Source organism: Mya arenaria, chromosome 10, assembly GCF_026914265.1.
Source record: "Mya arenaria isolate MELC-2E11 chromosome 10, ASM2691426v1".
Lineage (NCBI taxonomy): Eukaryota > Metazoa > Mollusca > Bivalvia > Myida > Myidae > Mya > Mya arenaria.
In genome coordinates this window covers 55080337-55103523 of record NC_069131.1, presented here as the reverse complement: position 1 = coordinate 55103523, position 23187 = coordinate 55080337, and the positions used below count along the sequence as shown (strand labels likewise).

The window sequence follows — 23187 nt, the reverse complement described above, 5'->3', positions numbered from 1 at the left end:
TTAAAGAAAAAAATATCTACCATCGCTGCTTGTGTAAGATAGGTTCATCTAAACCCTAGCACAGTGTGTTCTGGAAAAACTTTGTTTTCGCCAGACACCCTTCACTCAGGTTGGGATAAACCTTTTGTACACTCTCAGCCATTGAAGACACTTAAATTCTCTTCCAAATCTGTGAATGTCACATTTACACCCCTGTGGAGCCTTCCATACCTGTGGTGAGATGTTTATTGCTGCCCCTGTGGCACCCCACTGCTGCTGCTGCTGCTGTTGAGGAAACCCTGGAGACAGCTGGGAGTTGGGAGGCAACATCACGCCCTGTCCCCCCTGGCTTGGGCTCTGAGGCGGCAGCATCCCCGTCTGAATTTACACAAATATTTTAGTGATTTAACAGCAGTAACAATACATTTATGTGCATTAAAGGCAGCCAAGTTCATTTAAAACTGCATTCTCACAGATTGATTGTTTAGACAACTTTTTCATTTTTTGTCTTGGAATAAGCCAATTTTTGCATAAATGTCGGGAAACAAGTGATAAAAGACTGCTCACAAAAGAACAGATCGCAGTTTTCATATTGATGTTTGAAAATTGATGTTTTATGGCGAAGTGCCTTAATTACTAACGAGTGTAGCTTTAACAAAATTAAATAAAACAAAATATGTGAATGTATCAAGTTTCACAAAAAAATCAAACTCGAAATCTGCAAAATCCATCCACAAACAAATTAAGAAAGCTTTTTTTTGTGTTAAGATATAAAACACATTATCTTTATTCTATTCCTTACTCTTAAGAAAGGTGGGGTTAATCTTTTTTACTTTGAATTTTAATCAGTACTAAATCCACATCTGATTAACATTCATCATAAAAAGACATGAAATATTTTATCACATGCTACAGCTTGCTTCCGATTTAACTATCTAGCCACATGAACTTTAAATCAAATACAATCTTGTGTACCTATAATACCTATAGTATATCTGGCTCATTATTTGGGTGTGTGGCTATTGAATTTGATGTAACTTAATTGCCCCAAAATAAAGTTTGCCCATACCTGATATCTGGGCGACATAGGCCCGGGCAGGCCGTTATTCCTCTGAAGGGTAACATTGGGAACATTCCCGCTGTTCATCATGTCAGCAAGATTCTCCGGAAAAGTTGGGAGCTGGGAACCACTGAGACTCATAGGCAGGTTATCCTGAAATACATTACAACATTATATAATCAGCAAGCAGTCAACATTAAATTACCGCAAATGACTGGGTATAAGACGATAGGGGGTATTAGACGCAGGAAAAAAATCTGTGAAAAGTCTGAGAAAAAAACTTTTAATCTGTTTTTGGTTAAAAGACGCATAGAAAAAATGTCAAAATCGTCCGGCATTTTCAGCCATCATGTTTGTTGACAGTGACAAAAAAATTTTTTTCGTGAAAATGGCGATGGTTATCTTTAAAACCATACAACCATACTGTCGAGAATGAAAAGTTATGTTATGCAAAAAATATTTTGACAGTGCCCAACTTTGCTTTTTTATATGTAAGTTTGATTTTTGTTTAATTCAATTTATTATTTAAAATAATATTGAATACCGTAATTCACAAGAGTTCGGACACTATAAATTAATTATTTTTTTCGCTCTCCGAATACATAGAAAATTATCATTTTTACATTTTATTTACATGTTTGTTTAACCTGCCTTTTTTCTTCATGTTTGCTTTTTACCACTTATTAATTTATCCGTAGTAATCAATGGTCATAAACTTATTTATTACGCCTTTAAGTGTAAATCCTTCATCAAGTTAATTAAAACACCATTTTATACATGCACTGAACTGAATCGGCTTCAGATCAAAGAGTCACACTGTGTGACATCACATAACTTACAGTTATACCCACGAGGATCTCGTATTATCAATAGGCCTCGTAACAAGATGGGACCATTTTACCGATGCACATATTGGACAAATGCTTTTTCAGATCAATATTTCTGAGTAGCTAAAACATCTGCAAATGTCTTTATTTGTTATTTTAACTGGCTACTGGCAAAATTTGTAACAAAAAATCTTAAATGTCCGACCATCACTCAACTTTTTAAAGAAATTCTTAACCTTAAATTTTGTTGTACATAATATTTGTTGGTTTTGAAAATTTTCTTATTTTTCTTGCAACTGTATCATCTGGTGTCTACAGTGTGCGTATACCACGTGATAAATTGCACCATAGATGCTATGTTGGAAGGCAATACTTTGCTTCGAATGAAGACTTTAAACGAAAATAAGTTCACTATTTCTGCTCCATTTTAAATGAAACATAGAGCAGTCTACGCCTCTTACAGAGACCCGCCTTCAGTCTTTTACCAGTGTTTGATTGAGGGTTAAGTTTCTTCAAACACTTTGACTAACCTTTTCACAATATGGCCGTCTGACGGAGCACTGTCAAAGCATTATTTTGGAAACTGGCTTGTCAAAGTGTATGATGAAACTTTTTACCTTATCAAACTTAGGTAATAAAACGAAGTGAGACTCTTTAAGCGGCATAGAGTGCCCTTTGTTTTTTATAAAATGGTGTAGTAAGAGTAAAGTTATGTTTGATTTAAGTTATTATTTTAAGCAAAGTGTTGCCTTCTGACATAGCATGACATAATTTATCACGTGGTATACACACACTATGCCAAGTCCCTTAAAAGTTTCCTATTAGATTCATTACTTTTGTATGTAGGAGTACATAAAAGCTGCTTAAGAAATTATCAAACTTACATTAGAAAACCTCTGTTGGCTGGGAAACTGTGGTCCTTGAAACCGCTGCTGCTGCTGCTGTTGATGCTGCTGCTGCTGTTGTTGCAGCACCAATTTCTGCCTGTCTGACTGTTGTTGTACCCGCAGTTTTTCCCGTTCCCTTTCCTTTTCACGTTCTCTCTGCATTTTCAACTTCTGCTGATGGAGTAATGACTGTCGAACCTAGGAATAAAAAATTAAGACTTCAGCTCTCTTTTTACAATACATAATAATAATAATCATACAAGATAAAGTTGTCCAATTCGACAATGACTGGGGTTTCAAAATGGTCCAGTACCTGATGGAATAAATCCTCTATTTTTAGACTGCTTACTAGACGCAGCCTTCAGACCGTGTCTAGCAGAATACATGTTTACAATTTGTAATGGACTATTTCTATCACTTATAAGAATGTTAAAATTCATGTTTACCTTCATTTTAATAAGGATATAAAAATATACATTCATATCTTAATCTATTCAGCCACATATTCAATGCTTTGCATCAAAAAATTCTTGTATTCATAATGTAATGAAAAACTATAGAATTAATCCTGGTTACCCAAATGATGATGATGATGATGATGATGATGATGATGATTTTTTTTTAACTGGTTACTGCAATCATGAAGCAATCTAATTTTTGGAACATTTACCTTCATAATAAATTTGCGACACTGAACAAATAATATTTTATTTCTAGACTGGTTACCTGCATGGCTGTAGACTGGGGGTTAGGATTACTGAACTGTCTCTGGCCTGAACCTGGTGATGGTAAGGCAACTGCTGGAAATAAATAAATATGATGTTATGTAATTTATATAATTATTTTGGCCAAATAATGAATACAAGAAAAAAAAGATCTATTATTCTGTCTAAAACATTTTGATTTTCTTTAAAGACATTGTTACATGCTTAGGCCTAAAACCACACACATTTGGTTCGGATTATCCGACCCTACCTACAAAACAGATTATTAAAAAAAATAAATGAGTGTGTGTTTTTTTATGTGGATTCAAACCTTTAAAGCTTTATACAGAAGATAACTTAAAACCATTCTCCAATGATGACAATAATGTTCTTAAATAAAGCCCAATAAAAAAATAAAAATAAAGCCTATTTTACCTACCCTACATGTTTTTAAAAAGGATGTACTGAATCATACTGTGTTTAGGACATTTACGCATAGATATGACACAGGCAAAAAACATATGTGAAATATTGGTTAAAAACCTTAATACCATAGATAGGACGCAGTGAAGAAATGTCAAAATTGGCAGCCACCAAATTTTATTGAATCGTGAAAATGGTAAAGGTTATTAAAGGTTACGACAGAACAGTCATATACAATAACAAACAATTAATAGGGTTTTTTTGCCTAATGTGACTGTGTATTTCTTAAAGTCTTAACAACTATTAATAGATTGCCTACAATTGATACAAAATCTCTTAAATACTGATTAACATAAACCAAATGATAAGCATTGCAAATTTACAAGCCTGCTTGCCTCTTACAAGGGTGGAGAATGCACTAACCTGGTGGATGTGGAAGTCTAGGACCCTGGGATGGGAAAGATTGAGCAGCTGCACCCTGAGGCCCGAAACCTGGCCCTTGGTGTCCTCTCTGTAGACCCTGGGCGGGGTCTGTTCTCAATAACCCCTGGGGAAATTGACCCTGACCCTGACCTTGACCTAGGCCGATCTGGTTCAGTATTGACCTTGGACTGTGTTGACCTTGGCTTAAGCTACTAAGCAGACCGCCCAGTTGAGAAGAATGTCCGCTAAGCTCAGGTAGAGATTGTTGTTGAAATCGGTTTTGTAGATGGTTACGATCAATGGGCACTTGCGGAATTTGAGTTCCAGTCAGGGCCTGGCTCGTTCCAGAAAGTCCCTGCATCGGTATATCCGACATTAACTGCTGTTGTATCGCCTCGATAGCCGACTGCTCATCAGCGCTGGTATTCCCTTGGTTGGACAACAACAGGTCCAAGTCATTCAGGTTAAACGAGGACTCACTCAATGCTTGTTCTAACTGCTGTAACAATTCGTTACCAGCATTGCTATTAGTCTGAGAGGAGTCAATGTTGGTATTCGTCACACTATTATTATTTACACTTGTATGGTAGTTGTTAGAACTAGTCACAGAATTAGTCGTATTTCCGGCATTCACACTGTGTCTGATACTGGTGTTCACAGAGTGGTTTGTAGTGTCTTGTGTGAGCGCGGACTGAGCACTAGATATTCCTGATAAAGCCAGGGGATTGGGCTGGTAGCCCCCCGCTGTAGAGATCTCCTGCTGCAGGTCTTGTGCTTGCTGTAATATTTGTGCGAGCACATGGTCCGTATTTTCATCTAAATTCACTTCCATTAAGTTCGACCTACTTCCAGTCGACTGTTGGAAAAGGTTTTGTAACTCCCCAAGTTGCGACGTAATACTATTGTCACTTATTGTACTAAGCGCAGAGTTTGAATTATTGCTGGTGTCAGCTACACCCTCCATTGAAGTGGTTGAAGATGACACATTAGAACTAGAATCTCGCCGTAAAACTTTCTCAAGGGTAGTTAATCCACTACTTGGAATATCTAACCTTGGCCGTTTTGCTTCTGGCGCAGAAGAACTCGTCACAAAATTGGATGGGTTCACTTTTAACAACTTATTCGCCAGATTTTGTGGTATCCTCGGAACTTGAGGGACCTGGGAGGGCTGTATTGTACTTAACGTATTCACCACAATCTCATTGTTCACACGTTTCGACAATAACTCGGTCAACAACATATTATTATTGGACAGTTTTGAACTTGAGCTTTGCCCAACAGGTGTGCTCCTACCTGACCTACTCTGTTCCGCTGGCGAACCTTCCATACCACTCTCTGACGATATTCTACGTTGTATATTAAAATTCTTCAACTTTTCTCTCATAATCCTTCTCTCATGGTCCGTCTGATCTTCCCACAACATATTAAACAGGTCATCCAAACTCTTGTTTTTCTTAATGTTTGTAGATAAATCAGACATTGAAAACACTTTCTTTCCATCGTTCAAAGTGACATTGGCTGACGCGGGATTTGTCATACTAGCTGTTGTCGGATTCGTCAGAGGACCCATGTTATGCGGCGTAGATTCTAAACCGAGCCCCATGATATTGCTATTAAGGGGCTGACTCATATTACCGCCCAAGCTGAGAAAATCCTGAAAGAGTGAAGACATTTAAATCTCACGGTTCTCTGATGTATAAGCAAAATATTGCCCTATCATTCATATTGCTTTAAGCCACACAACGTATGATTAATACTTGAATATTTACATTTGCAAAATCGTTTATATATACAGAAATATTGACGTTCATATGTTATCGTATATTTCAATGTTAAGCTCTAATTGGATTAATGCAACATCTTTTTACCAATAGTATAAGTTGTTACAATTAATGGAGTACAGGGGCCATATTCAAATAGCAACTTAGATTGAGATTAGAAACTAACAATTTTGATTGGCCTGTATATTTAGCTGACCAATAGGATGAATGGAATCACTGAGGCATGTCAAAGGATTAAGATAAGATTGAATAAAGGCTGAATGGAATTGGCAGCAGGGAAAGTGGGGATATCTCATATACGAACTTACCTGAAGCATGGAGGTATTGATGGTGGAGCCACCAAGGCCTGCCGTGAGGGAGTTGGATAGAGGGGTGACAGGGAGGGGTAGGGACGTTGTTGACTGAGGCTCCTGAGGTCCAGACTGGTGACGCTGACGGGTTAGCTCGGAGTCGATACTTGTGCTCTCCTGAAAATAGAAGTTTACTTGTTAAACAGTACAAATACTTATTTAATTCAGGTATATGATGAATATGATATATATGGTGAATATATGTTTATGCTTCATCATAGAAAAAGCATTGTTTTAATAAAATGGAGGAAGTAATTCATACACTGCATTTTCATTAAGATGCAAGCTTTATGTCTAAAATTCAATAGATGTGGATATTGAACCAGAGAACCATCGATTGCCACATAATAAACCATTTTTTATCTATCAAAATTCAATTTAAGTATGCATTTTCACTCATTGCAGACAATGCGAATGTCCGTCGGACAGTCGGACATGTCCGGTATATTTCCATTTTGACCGACGAAACTTTTGTTTTGGTCGGTCACAATGTCCGGTGAAAAATTACAGTCAGCACCGTTTAATTTTCGGAAAATTTACTTTCAGTTTCTAAATAAATGTTCAGAGTTATTTTTAACTATTATATCATGATTATTCAGCGTGTTAATCCGTGTATCACTATTTGTAAACCCCGTTTCGACATGTTTCCGTAAAAGCCGATAAAACGCGTAAGGTTCCGATTTCAGCTCGTACTCTAATACTTTTATTTTACGGAAATGTTCGGAAATTACAAAATTCCCGGCAATCGTTTTAATTTTGATATGATGATTAATATACCGAGCTGACTTTCTTTCCGCTCTGTTTAACTTTGCCAATAACAAGAAATCTACTTTCGTTTTTGCATAAATGTTGTGCCTGAGTTTGACTTGTAGTACAATTCGTTACATTTTATAACCGTGCTGTATCTTTAATTTAAAGATGAATTAAAAGAGTAAGATCTAGCTGTTCCATGGGTAGACAAACCAGATATGAGTTTTTTTGGGAGGCAAGGGAAGAAAAAAATTATGACATAAGATCCGAATATTGATTTTTTTACATGATATTTAGCTTTTTTTGTAAGTTATTATAGAATTGTAAGACAAATCTAACCAAAAAGATCTAAACCTGTTATAATGGGGATTTACAAAACTTATTTAAAAAAGAGGCTTAAAATCAAGCTTTAGGCTGATGTATCCGAATACTGTTTGTAACATTGCGACAGGTAAAAATTTGTTGTGACAGGTAAACTTAAGGTGTTTACCTGTCGCAATGTCCTGTGAAGAAGAAAAAGTTTTCGCGTTGTCTGTCATTGAAATAAGCTACTTAAGCCTGTTTAGCTTAAGAAGTTAAAGAAAATTGTGGTCAGGAGTCTGTTCGAGTAATAGACATTCAAGGCAAAGGCAGGGTCATTATTATTATTATTATTATTTATTACTTCCAAAGTAATTTATATTCATTTCAAGGCACTTCCTACTCGTTTCGATGTAAAGTCTGAGCGAAAAAAATAATCTCAAAAACTGTTCAACTACAGTTTGAATTAAAAAATTCTTAATCCTGATTTTACGATTCATTTTAATTCGTAACTTAGGATCCTTGAAAATAACACTCACGGCAGGTACGGAGCGACAGTTATCGTCCTTATCATCGGATAACAGCTCCTGCATCATACTGGTTCTCCGTCTTGCCACGGTTGCCATTGACGATGACCCTGGTTGACCTCCAGACCTCTGGGCTGCTTTCTCTTCTGCCTTCTTTTTGATATTAGAGCCCTTGACCAGAATGTCATCTTCTGTTGATAGCAGTTGCTGTCAAGAGGAAGAACAACAAAATGAAGAGTTCAACTCCGAGGCCAAAAAAATAAAAAATGATTGGTTAGGGTTACATCCCTTTCCAGAACAGGTAGGGTAAGTTGGCTATTCAATGTTTTTTTACTTCTTTTTTTTAGGCTTTATTTAAGGATGTTATTGTCATCATTGGAGAATGGTGTTAAAGTAATCTTCTGTATAAAGCTTTCAAGGTTTTGAACTTCATATTAAAACACACACTGAAAAATTCATTTTTTTTTTTTAAATGGTAGGGTTGGCACCTATTTTAATGGTTTTATAGGTAGGGTCGGAACAAATGTATTTTTCTTACGACTTACTCAACTACATATAACCAAATTCATACTTGTAATTTTTAAACATAATATATACATGTACTACTATATTTAGTAACGTTTTACAATGGAAATTCACAGCCTTATATGGTCTTCCTTTGCCCTATTGATTTTATCATCGATATTGTCTACGCACTTGTTTTCAATCAATTTTTTCATCGATATTGTCTAGGCACTTGTTTTCAATTAATTTTTTCATCGATATTGTCTACATGCTTGTTTTCAATCAATTTTTTCATCGATATTGTCTACGCGCTTGTTTTCAATCATTTTTTTCATCGATATTGTCTACGCGATTGTTTTCAATCAATTTTTTCATCGATATTGTCTACGCCCTTGTTTTCAATCAATTTTTTCAAAAATAGCACTAAAATTACACTGAAATTAAAATTCTCTCATCAACGCAAATTGAAGCAATTCTCTCATTGAAAATGCAGCACAAGAGTATACCCTGTACTTATCTGTCAATAAACTGTCAACCTCTCTACAAGGTGATGAACCAGTAAATCAAATAGTACAATCTCAAAATGCAATATAATGTATCAAATTAACATTACAGTTTTGTCTTGAAGGCAAACATTAAAACATATTCAGTATTAGCGTAAACTTAAAAAAGTTTGAACTGGCTAAAGATAGCATCATCAGCAAATTCTCACTTACTCACACTTCCTTGGTAATACATTAAATCAACTATTAAATGCCACAGGCATCCCTAATTTTCTAATTCATCAAATAAATTGCTAATAAAATCAAGACTCTTTTTTGTAACTTGCATACCTTTAGAAGTTTATTGCTTTGTTTCTTCGCCTCAGCCTCATTTTTCTCCATCTCAACAGTGGAAGGTTTATTTGTAGACTGAGCCTCTCGAGCTTGCTCCATAACCTGGAAAAAAATGTATGATTTGATATTATTTCATTATACCAGTGATTTATATCATTAATGATATTGCTATCATTAAATAACATCATTATATATCTTTGATAAATAACTACTTTTATAACTTTTGAGACAGACATTTTAGAATGTTTGACCTCTAAGGTTGACCTTGACCTTTGAGGTACAGACCTGGGTCTTGTGTTCGACACACCATCTCATTCATTCACATTCCTTTGAACATTCATGGCAAGTTTCTTGAAAATCAGATCAAGCATGATAAGACACTGCCTGGACAAGTTTCAGTCCAGACCAAAGTCTTATTGACAGTACTCATTTGGACATTAAGCCTCAGAGTGTGACCTTGACCTTTGCGGTACAGACCTTGGACTTGCACACAACGCGCCGCTTAATCTTGATGAACATTCATGTCAAGTTTCCAGAAAATCCAATAATAATTGGTTAGGCGACGACCTAGACAAGGTACAGTTCTATCAACAGTTAAAATTTCAATCTTTGATCTCTAATCCTAATCTTGACGTTAAAGGTACAGATATGGGTCAGTTGCACTAGTGCTATCTTAACATGGTGAGTCTTCACAGCATTATTATTAAAAATCCTATCATGCATGGTCAAGATACAGCGCAGACAGACTACTTCAACCTTTGACCTTTAAGGGTGACCTTGACCTTTGAGTTACAGATCTAGGTCTTGTGGATGACACACCAACTCATCACCATGAACCTTTATGGCAAGTTTTTTGAAAATCCTGTAAAGCATGGGCAGACAATGCCAAAACAATATCCCTCATGAAACCTTCAATTCAGTGGGGGATAATGACCCAGGGTGGCCATAATCCAATTAAGTATCATGTTAATTTCTTGGCTTCTAATTTTTTCACAAGATCTTAAGGTTGCACCTACCTTGTCTGCGACTGATTTTCCCATCTTTCCAAAGTCTTCATCAACATCATCATCCTGGCTCAGAAGTGACTTAAGAAGTTGATTGCTGACCTGAAATATAATAAAAACATATGATTTTCATTGATATCTTTTTTTTTGAGGAACGGAAGGAATGTAATTTCATTTAACGACGTCACAGGTGTATTCATTGATGTCCACTCCAATGAGAATTTGAGCTGTGTTAAGTTGTGGGGAATAGAATACAGACAGAATGTAACCCTGGTTTGAGCTACGCTGATTCCTTATTATGCGTAATCCTAAAGACCCATCACAGCCAGAATCCCCTTTTAAAGGTCCCTCCTACTGGATGACCTAGGATGAGAGTCAACTGTCTAACCATTAGAACGGATCTGTCAAATCAAGCTGAAGGTACAATTGTGTAAAATATAATCTTTTTTTTTATTCGTAATTTTTGCTATTTTTTATTCGTAATTTTTGCTATAATTTTTATTTTTAACGAGACTGAATGTGGGCATGCTTTTAGGTACAGGGAAAACACTGGGTACATACCATAATCTATTCCATATAAGTTTCATATTTTTCTTGTATATCTTCCAATTGACACAAACACACTCTTGTCATTCACATTCAAATTCACATGTTTAGACGCTTGCTACAGGTAGTACAACAAGAGGGCCAAATGGCCCTGAATCGCTCACCTGTCATATATTGCACATTGGTTTGATAAGAAATCTGGATGGTTCAAAGTAGTTAAGGTTTTTTAGAAGTCTGGGTCATTTTTTACCCCAATGCCAAAGTTTGGACAATAAAGGTAGAGGTCAACTCAATGATGTATTATGCCAAATAGCTCTAGTCCTTGTGAATTCGGAGAGAATTTTTTTTAATGCTTCTATTATATACAAATATTGAAAACCTAAGCCTATGAACACGGGGCGTGGCCAATTTTGACCCCAGGGCATAAGTTTGAACAATCTTAATAGTGGTCCAATAAACGATGCTTCATACCAAATATTTAAGGCCTTCGCCTTTTGGTTTCGGAGAAGAAGATTTTTTAAGTTTTCATCATATACATATATAAGGAAACCCATGACCGCCGGGGTGGGGCCATTTTTTGACCCCAGGGCCAAAGATTGAACAATATTGGTACAAGTCAACTAGATGATATATCATGCCAAATATCTAAGCTCTTGTCACTACTTGATTTTACGTGTGTATCTATATATGTATATTTGTTATTAATTGTTGTATGTGGCCCATATTGAAAATTGGTATGTGTACTAAATATGTTATCCAGTTTAAATTTAGACGTTACTTGTCTTTGTGAGTTCGGAGAAGATTTTTTAAGTTTTCACTATAACACATATAGAGAAAACCCATCAGCCCCGGGGTGTGGCCAATTTTGACCCCAGGGCCATAATTTAAACAAATTTTGTAGAGGTCCACTAGACGATGAATCATGCCAAATATCTAAGCTCTAAGCCACGTAAGTTCAGAGGAGATGATTTTTGAAGTTTTCACTATAAACATATAGAGAAAACCCATGACCCCCCAAGGGGGCGGGGCCAATTTTGACCCCAAGGCCATAATTTGAACAATCTTTGTAGAGGTCCACTAGATGATGAATCATGCCAAATATCTAAGCTCTAGTCCAAGTAAGTTCAAAGGAGAAGATTTTTGAAGTTTTAACTATAAACATATAGAGAATACCCTAACCCCCCGGGGCGGGGCCAATTTTGACCCCAAGGCCATAATTTGAACAATCTTTGTAGAGGTCCACTAGACGATGAATCATGCCAAATATCTAAGCTCTAAGCAACGTAAGTTCAGAGGTGATTTTTGATTTTTTTTACTATAAACATATAGAGAAAACCCATGACCCCCCGGGGCGGGGCCAATTTTTTGTCACAAAGTGACAGGTGAGCTAAAAATAACAGCTTCCATATTGATCAATAGGAAATATTCTAACAGCTAAAATTAGTCATTCTTCAAAATAAATGGATGTCTTAGGGTGCCTACAGCTAGACTGGCAAAAAAATAAAGCAGTTTTCGAAGAGATTTCAAGGACCTTTATTTGATGCTCAGTTTGCAAAGAGATTTCAAGGACCTTAATTCGATTTTCAGTTATAAATGATATTTCAAGGACCTTTATTTGATTTTCAGTATTCAATGATATTTCAAGGACCTTTATTCAATTTTCAATGAGATTTCAATGACCTTTATTTATTTTTCAGTTTTCAAAGAGATTTCAAGGACCCTTATTTGATTTTCAGTTTTCAATGACATATAATGGACCTTTATTCCATTTTCAGTTTTGATAGAGATTTCAAGACCTTTATTCTATTTTCAAGGTATAACTGGTGGTTCAGTAGGCTTATTGATCTTCTGTTATTTTTTCTCCTTTAGGTCAGAGCAGACTTTATGCAATATTTACACATTGTTTTGTGTTTAATTATGTGGTCAACCAGCGAAGTTAAGCAAAAAGCCACCTTTTGTCAAAAACACCATTTTCAGTAATCTTCATAGTAAAAAAACGAAATCATCAGAAATAGACTGAACCGAAAATTTACAGGCTCTTTAAAAGCATTTTCAAGGCAAAATAAAAAAGTTTTTTTTTCAAATTTAGGGACTTTTCATCCAGCAGCCTAAAAAGTTCTTTTCAAGTCAGTGCTAGCCCTAGGTCTGTTTGAATTTGAGAGAAGATTCATGTCAAAAAAAGGACAAAAAGGATGAAAATTGATTTAAAAGTCATTCAGATTTATTTCAATGTTTTTCTTACTTCTTATGATGCAAATGTCCGCACCAAAAGAAAACAGTCGATACAACTGTACAATAGCCTGAAGTTAAAAGCTCTCAATCCTGGGGCGGTTTACATAAAACTTCCTACGTCATTTCTTAACCGAAGTCGATATCCGAAATTTTTCATAGTCAAATTACAAGGAATGTACAAACGTTTTAAACGTAAAAGTATGTACTTTTTGATAAAATATTAAAAATCAAGTATTTCAGAAATTACTAAGTTACATTTTAAATGTAAAAGTGTGTACTTTTTGATAAAATATTAAAAATCAAGTATTTCAGAAATTACTAAGTTACGTTTTAAATGTAAAAGTGTGTACTTTTTGATAAAATATTAACAATCAAGTATTTCAGAAATTACTAAGTTACGTTTTAAATGTAAAAGTGTGTACTTTTTGATAAAATATTAAAAATCAAGTATTTCAGAAATTACTAAGTTACGTTTTAAATGTAAAAGTGTGTACTTTTTGATAAAATATTGAAAATCAAGTATTTCAGAAATTACTAAGTTACGTTTTAAATGTAAAAGTATGTACTTTTTGATAAAATATTAAAAATCAATTATTTCAGAAATTACTAAGTTACGTTTTAAATGTAAAAGTGTGTACTTTTTGATAAAATATTGAAAATCAATTATTTCAGAAATTACTAAGTTACGTTTTAAATGTAAAAGTGTGTACTTTTTGATAAAATATTAAAAATCAATTATTTCAGAAATTACTAAGTTACGTTTTAAATGTAAAAGTGTGTACTTTTTGATAAAATATTGAAAATCAAGTATTTCAGAAATTACTAAGTTACGTTTTAAATGTAAAAGTATGTACTTTTTGATAAAATATTGAAAATTTAGTATTTCAGATAATACTCAGTTACGTTTTAAATGTAAAAGTGTGTACTTTTTGATAAAATATTGAAAATCAAGTATTTCAGAAATTACTAAGTTACGTTTTAAATGTAAAAGTGTGTACTTTTTGATAAAATATTAAAAATCAAGTATTTCAGAAATTACTAAGTTACGTTTTAAATGTAAAAGTATGTACTTTTTGATAAAATATTAAAAATCAAGTATTTCAGAAATTACTAAGTTACATTTTAAATGTAAAAGTGTGTACTTTTTGATAAAATATTGAAAATTTAGTATTTCAGATAATACTCAGTTATGTTATCATATTATAAGAGAGATAATTTAAGTTAGAAAATGACTTAAAATGTTTATAAATATGTTAAGTTTTAACTTGGGATATTTGTACACAAGTCATTACAGTATTCTTTTTTATTTTTTTATATTTGAGTCGAATGAATTATACATAATTATGCCTTGGATTAAAAAAACAACAACATCTTTAATGGGCCCCTTTAAACTGTAAATGTCAGAACTACAATGAACACACAAACCTTTGACTCAGTTGCAGTACCACTGTGATGATCATCATCGTTTGAAGTACTCTGTGGTTTTTCTGGCGGGCTCTGCCCCGGCCCTGGCTGCGGTGACTGGATACTGTCAGCGGGCGACATCTCCATATAGCCCTGCCGGCTGTTATGGCGACTTCTAACACCCTGGAAAAGAATGAAGTTTTACATGACACTTACTTCTACGTATTATTATTAATGAGAGATGGATAATAGAAGAAAAGAACAGGCTGAAAACAAAGGGGGGGGGGGGGGGGGGGGGGTAGACATTGCAATATAGTTGTGGCGACTACACGCAATCTAGGAGATATATACATACAGTCGTTGGATATTTAGACATGTATACAATTACTGATTATCTTGAAGTGATATGAAACATGATTTGTTATCAAGAAGAATGTTTGATTTGGCTTGCAGATGATTGTATTCTAAAAATAAATTTCATGAATTTAATTATCAATATTAATGATTTATAAAAAAAACCCAAACAACATAGACCATAGATTTAAAATAAAGAAAAATAAAAATAAATATGATTAAAACTTTTGAATATTTTTCAAATTTTTCACATAATGTTGTTCATATATATATATACTTTAAGAAGTATACCGAATTTTACAAACAGTAATATTCTAGGAAGATACTTAATATGCTGGGAAAAAATGATGCGAAAAATTAGGTTAAAAAGGATTTTATTTTCAAGATATTTCTGAAATCAACCTTAATAAATTGTCAAAAACGTAATACTTTTCACAGTGAGCATGCAATAATTTTAATGATTTTCTGTGCAGAATAATAAACCGCTTACTAAATATATAATCTACAGATATTTTCCACACATACTTGTTATTTATGATGTTAAAGAGATTGTTTTGTTTTCTCAATTTGTTACACAAATGTGTTATTAATTCAGCCCTTACCTTGGGCGTAGTGGGCTCAGACTTTGTGATGGGTGTTGGTGGAGGGCTTGTCTGGGCGAGAAGCCGACACAGCTGCCCGGGCTTCTTGGTTTTCTTTTCTACAATCTTTGGATCATGACTGCTTGTAAGCTGCTGTAGTAGTCGGTCCTAAAAGAAGAGATAGCATTTTTAACAAAAATACATTTTTTTTTATCCTAAAATGCCAACATGACTGTACGTTGTTTTTTTTGGTCTTACTTTCAGAGATGTTCACTGTAAATGCCAATTAAAACATTCAGCTTACTATCAGAAATGATGACTTTCAGACTAATAAATAATGGAATAAATATTAATTATACATATTGTTCAATTCTTCCATTACCCAAATAGTTGTTTGCCTTTGATCATTATTACAAATAAATTAATCACTCCTTGTAAAAGCTTATATTAAAAAATAAATTAAAAAATATTCATTGTAATTCATTAAGCATTTTCTCCGCGCATCTGGAATTATTTGTTCACTCGTAGACTGTGGTTTCACTTTGTAACCATATGGGCATATGGGCAGGTGGCCCCCGATGACGCCAAGGGACGCCCATTGGCAGCCAAGTGACGTCAAACAAAAGTCTGGCTAACATAACATTCATTTTCCAAAATTTACGTAAAATATCGTTTCTTTTTTTGTTACTGTTTATTTTATGAATTCCGAGGATTTTTTCCACCCATCGGGGGGGATATTCCATATAAGTTTCTATTGCCTAGTGGTGATCTCACCTCGGACTTTTAATTAACACTTTACTTCTCAAAGACATAAATCACTGCAGATATACGTAAAGGAATGACGTCACCATTATGTCATATGAACTTCTGTTGTGTGGAAAATTCTCAATAAAAAAAAAATGTTCTTATGATTGATAGACATGATTTCACATGCTCAATACACTGTAAATCAAAACTATCATTATTCCTGAAACTTTTATACCTTAAGTATCTATTCTTGCTTGATTTATCATTTAGAGTAGAGATTAAAGCATAAACCGCTGCCCTATAGTTGAAAGGTCATTTCGGAAGATCTGTCATGGCGGACGGTGCAATTTTTAGAGTTCGTTTTTCAAGCGGAGTGATTTTTCTTAGGAATAACTTGACCCCCCTTTTTTATTGGCTTAAAAGGTAATTTAAAGCTTGTACTTTAAGAATATATGTGGTTATCATAGCCTGCATTCGCTCGAAATGCCTTTAAATGTTGTCTGCAAATTATAATTTTACATTGAATTATATAGGGAATAACAATGGTGGTGTGTAACCTAAAACCTTCTCTATCTATTAGAATAGGTATCAGTTTTTTATATTTTGATAAAAAACTAGCCATATAGGCTTGCTTAATTGTACAAGACAATGTTAGAAAAATGGATATTTAAGCTCAAGCCAAATTCCTTGGTTTCTATTTTAAGTGCTTGATAAACCACTCTTTATAAACTGCATCAGGGTTTTGGGGGGAGGTGGGTAATTTTTAAAGCCATTTTCAGTCATGTTTCTAATATCAAAACATATCTTTTTTTCCCAATTTTCCAATAAAAATTGCCAATTAGAAGTTTATATCATTTTTTTGTTTGATATTCTGTTTCATATTCTTTTTCCTAAGAGGTATCTGTTGAAAAAGTTAAGACTTTGTAGTGTCATTGAAAAACAAAACCGGTACATATTAACATCCAGGTTACTTTGTCCCCCACCCCAAAAAGCATACCCATGTTAGATCATGGGGTACCCTAAAACTGGCTAGGAGTTTGTGACAATAAAATATGCCATCTGTTACATACATGTATATAGCATTTTTCACTAAGATAATAGAGTTTTGAGTCTCAAACTGGACTTGGTGAAGAATTGTAGGATATCAATAAAGTCAAAACCACTCACATCTGGGGTACTTGGATAGTGTGACATCCCTGTGAGGCCCTGATGACTGCTGGGCGGCCCATGAGGGGGGTAGGGCCCGGGACTGGGAAGCGGCTGGTGTCCCCATCCCCCGGGCTGAGAACCTGTGGCGAAAAAAGATAGTCAAGTTTAGATTTTGGAAAATATAAACAAAAGAGACATTCAGATTCCCTGCTTGGAAGTTGAAAGCACCTGTCCTGAGCAAGGGCTGGATTCTCCAACCCTCTGGGCTAAGAACCAGAGGAAAGATTTGATCAAGTTATTAGCAAGGCAGAAATTATATCAGTGTTTATCATGTGTTTTTAAATTTAAAACTGTTTTGAAGTTCAAATCAAACATGAGCGTACACAGGGCTGGGACACAAAATCAATGTCGTCAATCACATAATGTGTATTCAAACTCGTGCATTCCCAAAGCAAAAACATATCTAGTTGTTCCTCAAATGTCAAAATAAAATAACAATTTTTTTTCCCCATTATTTAATAATAAAAGAATTGGACCCCAAAACTGTCTTGTATTGAAGAGTTATTCCATTCGTTACAAAAATCAATGTCTTTTTTTTTTTACATTTTATTTAGTTTTAAATTCCAGCAAACTTAATCCTTAGAGCTCAACTGGACAGAAAAAGGCAATATATAAAATGACGATTTTCAGTTTTGCAACTTGAGACTGAACTCAGACTTAAGACTGTTCATAATCATGGCCCCATGTGTCCAATACTCAGTCTTTCTTATGGACCAAAATATATTAACATGTGAATATTTGGGCTCACAGATTTTTGCTGCGTACAAAACAAAAGACACAATCATATGATAAACAAAAGAACGAATTTAAGCAGATTTGAAAATGATTCACAGCCAATTATAAGGTGTCCTATACTATAAGTCTTTCTTATGGACCAATATATATGATTATCAAAAAGACAAATTTGAGAAGATATGAAAATGATTTACAGTCTATTATAAGGTATACAATTTTTCTAAATCTCACCTGCTGAAGGTGACATCATGGGTGAGGGCGAGCGCGGAGCTGAGAACGGCCCACTATAACTGCAGTGTGGCATACCCGGGCTCGGAGTTGCCCGTGGGCTCATCCTATTGTACCCTCCCATCATTGTCCGTGTAGGTGGAAACTGGAAGTTCCCACTTTGAGCAAACCCAGGACTTTTCTGTCCTTGTATGTTCTGGTTCTGTAGTTGTTGTTGCTGATGCTGTTGTTTTTGTTGCTGATGCTGTTGTTGTTGTTGTAACGATAGGTCCACACTGTTACTCCGTTGTCCATAACCACCCAGACTGGCAGGGCGTTTGTTCGCCCCAACTGCCCCACGTTGGGGCTGTGAAGTGGACGATAAACTCCTTTGTAAATCCTTAACTTGCGAGAGACGAAGCTGTGTCATCCACGATGACGCTGTTGTCGTAGTTGCAGTTCCGTGAAAACTCGCACTTAAATTCCCAGTACTAGACACATTAGAATCCGATATATCTGGCGAATCCCACATATCGTTTAAGAAATCGGTATCACCGAGGTTTAAAATGTCACTGTTACTCAGAGCAGAAAGAATATTCCCAGAATTAAAACTGTTCATGTTTGAAGCACTACTGTTCATTGAGGCACTGATAGCCATGTTGGACATAGATGAAGAAGTGTTTATACCAGATGTAGCAGTGTGTGTAGCACGTAGCTGGTTTTTCAATTGCAGGCTTGGACCGATAATAGATTTCATAAGGCTTGTAGATGCTGAACCCTTCTCACTGTCGGAGTCACATTCTCTGCAAGTAGAAAATATATAACTATATACAAGGTCAAACTCCGGAAGTTTTCAGCTGGAACTGGAAATGCTTTTATAATATGTATTTATGAAATATTTTCTTTGTTTCCATTACCATTCAGTAAATGTTTTCAGAATATATTTTTCTTAAAAAAAAATAATTGTTTCGCAACCATTCCATTTATGTTAGAACTGGTTTTATGGACTGTTTTTTTATAGCATTGTTTACCTGGTAATGAAGTGAGTGGCCATAATAAATTCAGACGAGTGCCTACATATTTTTCTTAAAAAAAAAAATTGTTTCGCAACCATTCCGTTTATATTAGAACTGGTTTTATGGACTGTTTTTTTATAGCATTGTTTACCTGGTAATGAAGTGAGTGGCCATAATAAATTCAGACGAGTGCCTACATGACCATTCAGACGAGCCATTACCAAATAATGGAGTGAGCAGCTAAGATAATTTCAGGGATGTAATTTCCAGACAATATTGGTGTTTATATAATAAATTCAGTCTATTGATTGCTTGATTATTTGGTCAGGACGACATGATTAATTCAGCCTAAACATTACCTGATAATGAAGTGGGAGGACATGATAAATTCAGACGCGTGACTACATGATAATTGCAGTCGGAGGTCATAATAAATTCAGAGGAGCAATTACCTGATACTTAAAGCTGCACTCTCACAGATTTACCATTTTTAAGACTTTTTATTTTTTTTGTCTTGGAATGAGCATGTTTTTGCATAAATATCTAGTGATTTATAGTGATAAAAGACTGCTGACAAAATATTATATCGCAGATTTTCATATTTCAGTTCGAAAGCTAATCTTTTATTGTTTAAAGCGTTACTAAAGGTTTAAGAAAAATGCATAAAACATCAATTTTTGAACTTAAATAGAAAAATCTATGACTAGTTTTTTTGTCAGCAGTCTTATATGACTGGTTTACATGCATTTTCGCATAAAATGGCTCGTTCCAAGACAAAAAAAAAAGTTGTCAAAATGTTCAATCTGTGAGAGTGCAGCTTTAAGTGGATGGACAATATAAATTCAGACGAATGATAACTTGATAATGGAGTGGGTGGACATGATAAGTTCAGATGAATGATAACCTGATAGTGAAGTGAGTGGACCATATAAATTGAGACAAGCAATTACTTGATATTTAAGTGGATGGACAATATAAATTCAGACGAGTGATAACCTGATAATGGAGTGGGTGGACAATGTAAATTCAGACGAGAGATTACCAGACAAGTGATTACCTGAAGATGGGAGTAGGTAGAAATTATAAATTCAGACGAGTGATAACCTGATAATGGAGTGGATGGACAATATAAATTCAGACGAGAGATTACCTGAAGATGGGAGTAGGTAGAAATTATAAATTCAGATGAGTGATTACCTGATGTTTAAGTGGATGGACAATATAAATTAAGACGAGTGATAACCTGATAATGGAGTGGTTGGACATGATAAATTAAGACAAGTGATAACCTGATAATGGAGTGGTTGGACATGATAAATTAAGACAAGTGATAACCTGATAATGAAGTGGGTGGACATGTTAAATTAAGACGAGTGATAACCTGATAATGAAGTGGGTGGACATGACAATTTCAGACGAGTGATAACCTGATAATGAAGTTGGTGAACATGATAAATTCAGACAAGTGATAACCTGATAGTGAAGTGAGTCGACAATATAAATTGAAACAACCAATTACTTGATATTTAAGTGGATGGACAATTTTAATTCAGACGAGTGATAACCTGATAATGGAGTGGGTGGACAATATAAATTCAGACGAGAGATTACCAGACAAGTGATTACCTGAAGATGGGAGTAGGTAGAAATGATAAATTCAGACGAGTGATAACCTGATAATGGAGTGGATGGACAATATAAATTCAGACGAGAGATTACCTGAAGATGGGAGTAGGTAGAAATTATAAATTAAGACGAGTGATAACCTGATAATGGAGTGGGTGGACATGATAAATTAAGACGAGTGATAACCTGATAATGAAGTGGTTGGACATGATAAATTAAGACGAGTGATAACCTGATAGTGAAGTGTGTGGACAATATAAATTGAGACAAGCAATTACCTGATATTTAAGTGGATGGACAACATAAATTTAGACGAGAGATAACCTGAAGATGGTAGTAGGTAGAAATGATAAATTAAGACGAGTGATAACCTGATAGTGAAGTGAGTGGACAATATAAATTGAGACAAGCAATTACCTGATATTTAAGTGGGTGGACAATATAAATTCAGACGAGAGATAACCTGAAGATGGGAGTAGGTAGAAATGATAAATTCAGACGAGTGATTACCTGATGTTTACGTGGTTGGACAATATTAATTCAGACGAGTGATAACCTGATAGTGAAGCGAGTGGACAATAGAAATTGAGATGAGCAATTACCTGATATTTAAGTGGATGGAAAATATAAATTCAGAGGAGTGATAACCTGATAATGGAGTGGGTGGACAATGTAAATTCAGACGAGAAATTATCTGAAGATGGGAGTAGGTAGAAATTATGAATTCAGACGAGTGATTACCTGATGTTTACGTGGTTGGACATTATTAATTCATACGAGTGATAACCTGATAGTGAAGTGAGTGGACAATATAAATTGAGACAAGCAATTACCTGATAATGGAGTGGGTGGACATGATAAAGTCAGACGAGACATTGTTAGGGTTCTGAAACAGCTTGCTCTTGGTCTGCACGAATACAAAACGATTCTCCTGCATTTTGAATCGATACACAGCGCTCGTGTTCTGACCATTTTGAATAACTGAAAAAGATACAATCTCATATTAATATAGGCAAACAGCAGTGAAAATCTAATTAATCATATTTCATCACATAGCTATTCTATTCACTGTTTCGAAACAGTTGAATGCGGTGGTATTTAGACATCAATTTAGTTTAATAAGTATTAGTTGCTATATTGTCATTAATCTTGATAAAACAGTTTTTCATTGATAAAGAATTCATTAAAATGCAAATTCTCTATCTGGTGTTATTTGATTACTTTTATAGAGCTATATAGTGTTGTCACTACCATTCATCTAAAGAAGCAAGTCTTCATGTAAGAGAAACACATTACATGAAGGTGAGAAAATATAACAAATTGGTTGTCAGGCAACAGAGCTATTTTAACCTCATAATTCTCTATTTGGAATATGTGTGAAATATAATTGCTAGTCCTTAACAATCCTGAGCCAAACTGTTTTACTGCGTATCGCGAAATGCAACAAATAAAAACAGAAACATGTAAAATACGATATTTTTTCCTGTTGAATATAAATATGTTATAAAAATATTATAATATAGGGATAAATGGTTTTGAACTACTTATTACTATCCGCAAAACTACTTATTACTATCCGCAACATTGTTTTTGTTTGTTTTATTGATTTTTTGTTTTATATTATAAAATGTATTATATGTATATGTAGCTGTATGTTTGGTTGTATGTATGTATATGTGTATGTATTATAATATATATATTGCATAACCAATGTATTGCATGTTTAACTGTAACTGTACACTTATGTGGTCGTTTGTATGATGAGATACCATGTATTCTAGCACACTGGGTAAGCACTTTGGGTGAATTCAGCCTCTTATCTGTCACCACCCATAATAGATGAGTCACCCGCTGTGACGCAAAACTTTTAATTTTTTTTATTATACACTTAATGTAAGCAAAGTTGTGATACTTCAATACATGATTTCCATAAACATAAACTTTACAAAAATATAGCTTCGAAACAAAACAACCCTTAAAAGACATTATATTGAAGGAATTTCTTGACATATGCAGTGAATAAAAATTACTGCGTGTCATGATGTCTGTAAACATCATCACATGTGTAAGTGTCATGGCTCGGGCACGCTGCGTAGCCAGTAACTCGGTAAGCTTCGTTACCTGGCAATGCAGGTGCCCTGGGGTCGGATTTTTCTATCCGGACTAGAAACACAA

The 23187-nt window shown here is 34.7% G+C and overlaps 1 protein-coding gene across 3 annotated transcripts in view; it reads right to left on the bottom strand.

Annotated features, from left to right (window-relative positions):
* The window catches only part of LOC128205467 (nuclear receptor coactivator 2-like), a 108319-nt gene that overhangs the window by 16933 nt on the left and 68199 nt on the right, over positions 1 to 23187 (bottom strand). For 2 of the 3 annotated variants that reach the window (XM_052907118.1, XM_052907120.1), the window contains 14 exons: positions 21846 to 21993; positions 18395 to 19173; positions 17387 to 17508; positions 15494 to 15640; positions 14559 to 14720; positions 10368 to 10457; positions 9349 to 9453; positions 8024 to 8218; positions 6393 to 6551; positions 4304 to 5957; positions 3480 to 3553; positions 2751 to 2951; positions 1049 to 1192; positions 211 to 357 (listed from right to left, as the gene is read on the bottom strand). In XM_052907118.1, coding sequence (XP_052763078.1) covers positions 211 to 357; positions 1049 to 1192; positions 2751 to 2951; positions 3480 to 3553; positions 4304 to 5957; positions 6393 to 6551; positions 8024 to 8218; positions 9349 to 9453; positions 10368 to 10457; positions 14559 to 14720; positions 15494 to 15640; positions 17387 to 17508; positions 18395 to 19173; positions 21846 to 21993 — 4127 coding nt within the window. The remainder of the gene's footprint in view (positions 1 to 210; positions 358 to 1048; positions 1193 to 2750; positions 2952 to 3479; positions 3554 to 4303; positions 5958 to 6392; positions 6552 to 8023; positions 8219 to 9348; positions 9454 to 10367; positions 10458 to 14558; positions 14721 to 15493; positions 15641 to 17386; positions 17509 to 18394; positions 19174 to 21845; positions 21994 to 23187) is intronic. The other variant, XM_052907119.1, reaches the window with a different exon arrangement.